General features: G+C 48.2%; 1 protein-coding gene across 1 annotated transcript; it reads left to right on the top strand.

Moving 5' to 3' along the window:
- Positions 1–901: 901 nt before the first annotated feature.
- On the top strand, positions 902–1,799 carry APOL5 (apolipoprotein L5). Its single transcript, XM_058682093.1, is given in 2 exon segments — positions 902–1,443; positions 1,445–1,799. Coding segments are annotated over 2 exon segments (897 nt in total).
- Positions 1,800–2,972: the final 1,173 nt, after the last annotated feature.

The raw sequence follows: 2,972 nt of genomic DNA, 5'->3' as shown, positions 1-2,972 counted from the left end.
TTCTTTCTTCTCCACCACTTTTTCTTAGGATTACATGCTTCTCCTCCTTGCCTGTTCGCGAGCGAACAGAGCAGAAGCTTCTGTGTCGGGGTGCGACCACGTTCCCCAAATAACACAACGCTGGCAAGACGGATAGTACACCATTGGCCCTCCTCTATGGAAGATATTACATTATAATCAGGGTCTCACTGAAGGTTCTCTCTCCTTTTTCTTTGGAAGTATAGGCTATTCGATTAATTTCCTGAAATAATTCAATTACCCACACACGATACAAAACTCAAAAGGAACAGAAGGGCAAAGGTTAAAAGTAAATCTCCCTCAAACCTTTTCCCAGCTGCCTGGCTCTTTTGTCCAGAAGCAACCACAATTTCCCAGTAGATCCCCTTTTAACATCAAAAAAGAAAATCAAGCCACCTCCTCTATATATAGGCTGTTAGGACTCTTATTTTCCTGGATAGAATTGTTTGCAATCTGTTATTAGTGTTTAAGTTTTATATGTATGCATATATACATATACATATACATACATATTCATATATATATATGAATATGTATATATATATTCATTAAGAAAAGATTACAGAAGTCAGTCAATGTTTTCAGGATACATTTTATTCATCACGTCAGTCTCCATTATGGGCAGAAGAAAGCGAGCTGTCCACGGGTGAATGGCCTGGGAAGCCGTTCTGGATGCAGAGCACGATCGCTTGAACCGTGTCTCCTGCTATAAACACACGGTCCCCGGGGTCCCCTGTCACGTCGCTCCCTGCTTGTACCTTGATTTTCAGGGCCCTGCTCCCTGAATGTGTTAGAGAACTCTGATTAGCAGAAGTTTGTAGCTTACTGCTGAGCCTGCCCTAGAGCTGGAAAACGAACCATGTGATACGAACTGTACATCCTGATGGAAGAGCTGACACGGTATAAGGAAGCATCTGTGCCAGGAAACCTATCCGAGGAGGAAAAAATGTTTCTCTTCTGTTTCCCCTTGCAGAAATATAAGCTGGAAAAGAGCATCAGAGAGCTGCACGCTATTGCCGACCAAGTGGATGCGACCCATAAGATGCTCGCCAAGACCAGCCTGGTGGCCGGCGCCTCAGACGCCCTCTCTGGCGTCTTAAGCATCTTGGGTTTGGCCCTCGTACCCGTGACAGTAGGGGGGAGTCTGATGCTCTCAGCGGTGGGGCTGGGCCTGGGGGCAGTCGCTGCTGTCACCAACATGTTGACGAGTGTCTTAGAAAATAGAAGCAATATGGCAGCCAGAGAAAGAGCCAGCAGACTGGTGCCTATGGAAACAACGACGGAGTACAAAGCTTTTGAAGAAATAAGGCTGTCTGAAATCAGTGTTGTGTGCGTTGATAGGTGTGTCAGACTCATCAAGAAGGTCAAGGGACTTTGTGCCTCCCAGATGGCCAAAGCCAACTCTGGCTTCATGGCTATAGGTCAATACGGCTGTAAGCCGTCTCCCCTTCTGGAGGGCCAGAGGGCTGCAGAGAGCAGCTGAAGGCTCAGTCCTGTCCATGAGCAAAGGTGTCCGGGTGCTGGGTGCTGCTGGGGCTGGCTTGTCACTTTTGCAAGACGTGCAAAGCCTCCTGCAGAGCTGGAAGCACCTGGAGGAGGGGGCGAGGGCAGAGACAGCCGAGGCACTGAGGACACTCGCCAAGGAGCCGGAGCAGGAGCTGAGGCAGCTCACCCGGCACCACAAGCTGACCATCCAGGGGCGGGGCTGCCGGAGAAGCCCGTTCCTGAAGGAGGAGGTAGGAAGGGGGTGCGGAAGGCAGACGTGGTCCCCGTCTTCCTAGAGCCTCCCAAGAGGCGAATGCTGGGTCGGTAGACACATACACAAATACATGATCAGAACTGTCCTTTCTTCAGAAAGAGGACTTTGCCCACGCCCCTCACCTAAATTAGGCCCCTCCTCTTTCCAGAAGCCCACTGTTTTCTCTCAAGGCGCTGAGCACATGCTTTAGAAATCACATATTTCATGTAGGTATTCCCCGTCCATCTTCCCGTACGATGCACCCTCTGGGAGGGCAGGGATGGGTCCCCAGCCTCCCGCAGCACCGGGCATGCCGTAAGGGTGCCACAAACCTGTGTTGGACGACCTGAGGTGGCATTCCAAATGAGTTGGGAAAGGATTTTTATTTGAAAAAAACGGTTGATAGCTCTAGCCTCTCTTATTTGGGGACGTTCAATATCTAGCTTTAAAAACAGAAGTGAAAACTACCACATAGAGGAGAATTTCAAAAACTCCTCTTTAATTATACAGAGAGTATGAAATAAGACTGGGTAGCAAAGCCACTGACTGAGACCCTGACAAGGGACACACAAGCCTTTGCCGAAGGTGTGAAGGCTCATGAATTCATTCATTCATTCACAGTTTCTATTTTACTTTTTTAAATTTAAATTTATGTTTTTTATTTTAGAGATAGGGTGTGAGCAGGGAAGGGGCAGAGAGAGAGAGAGAGAGAGAGAGAGAGAGAATCTCAAGTAGGCTCCACACTCAGCATGGAGTCCAATGCAGGGCTCGATCCCACAACCCTGGGATCATGACCTGAGCTGAAATCAAGAGTCAGACGCTCAAGTGGCTGAGCCACCCAGGTGGCCCCTTAGGTTTTAATCAGCTGAGGTCGAGACAGGGTCCGAGGGCTGAAGGGAGTGTTCCCAAACTTGTCTGCATGTTGGAAGTGCCTGGGAAGCTGTGACAAATACTGATGAGCAGGTGAGTCCCGCTTGCTCTTAGGGACTGGGATTTAATTGATCTGGGGTATGACCTGGGCTGGGGGGGCTGTTGCAGGATCCCCAAATAATTCCGTTCTACAGCCAAGTTTCAGAAACTTTGCTAAGGAGTGAGGTGTTCTTACTGCATCAATATACTTTTACTCTTTGGGTACATATTCTAACTTCTTTTTTTTTGAACCTAGACTAAATATTAAAACACAAGGTGTACCCATTGCTCTTAACACTCAGGAAAT

This window comes from Neofelis nebulosa, chromosome 8, assembly GCF_028018385.1.
Source record: "Neofelis nebulosa isolate mNeoNeb1 chromosome 8, mNeoNeb1.pri, whole genome shotgun sequence".
In the NCBI taxonomy this organism is placed as follows: Eukaryota; Metazoa; Chordata; class Mammalia; order Carnivora; family Felidae; genus Neofelis; species Neofelis nebulosa.
The sequence above is the reverse complement of the archived record's forward strand: the minus strand, read 5'-3'. Positions and strand labels throughout refer to the sequence as shown.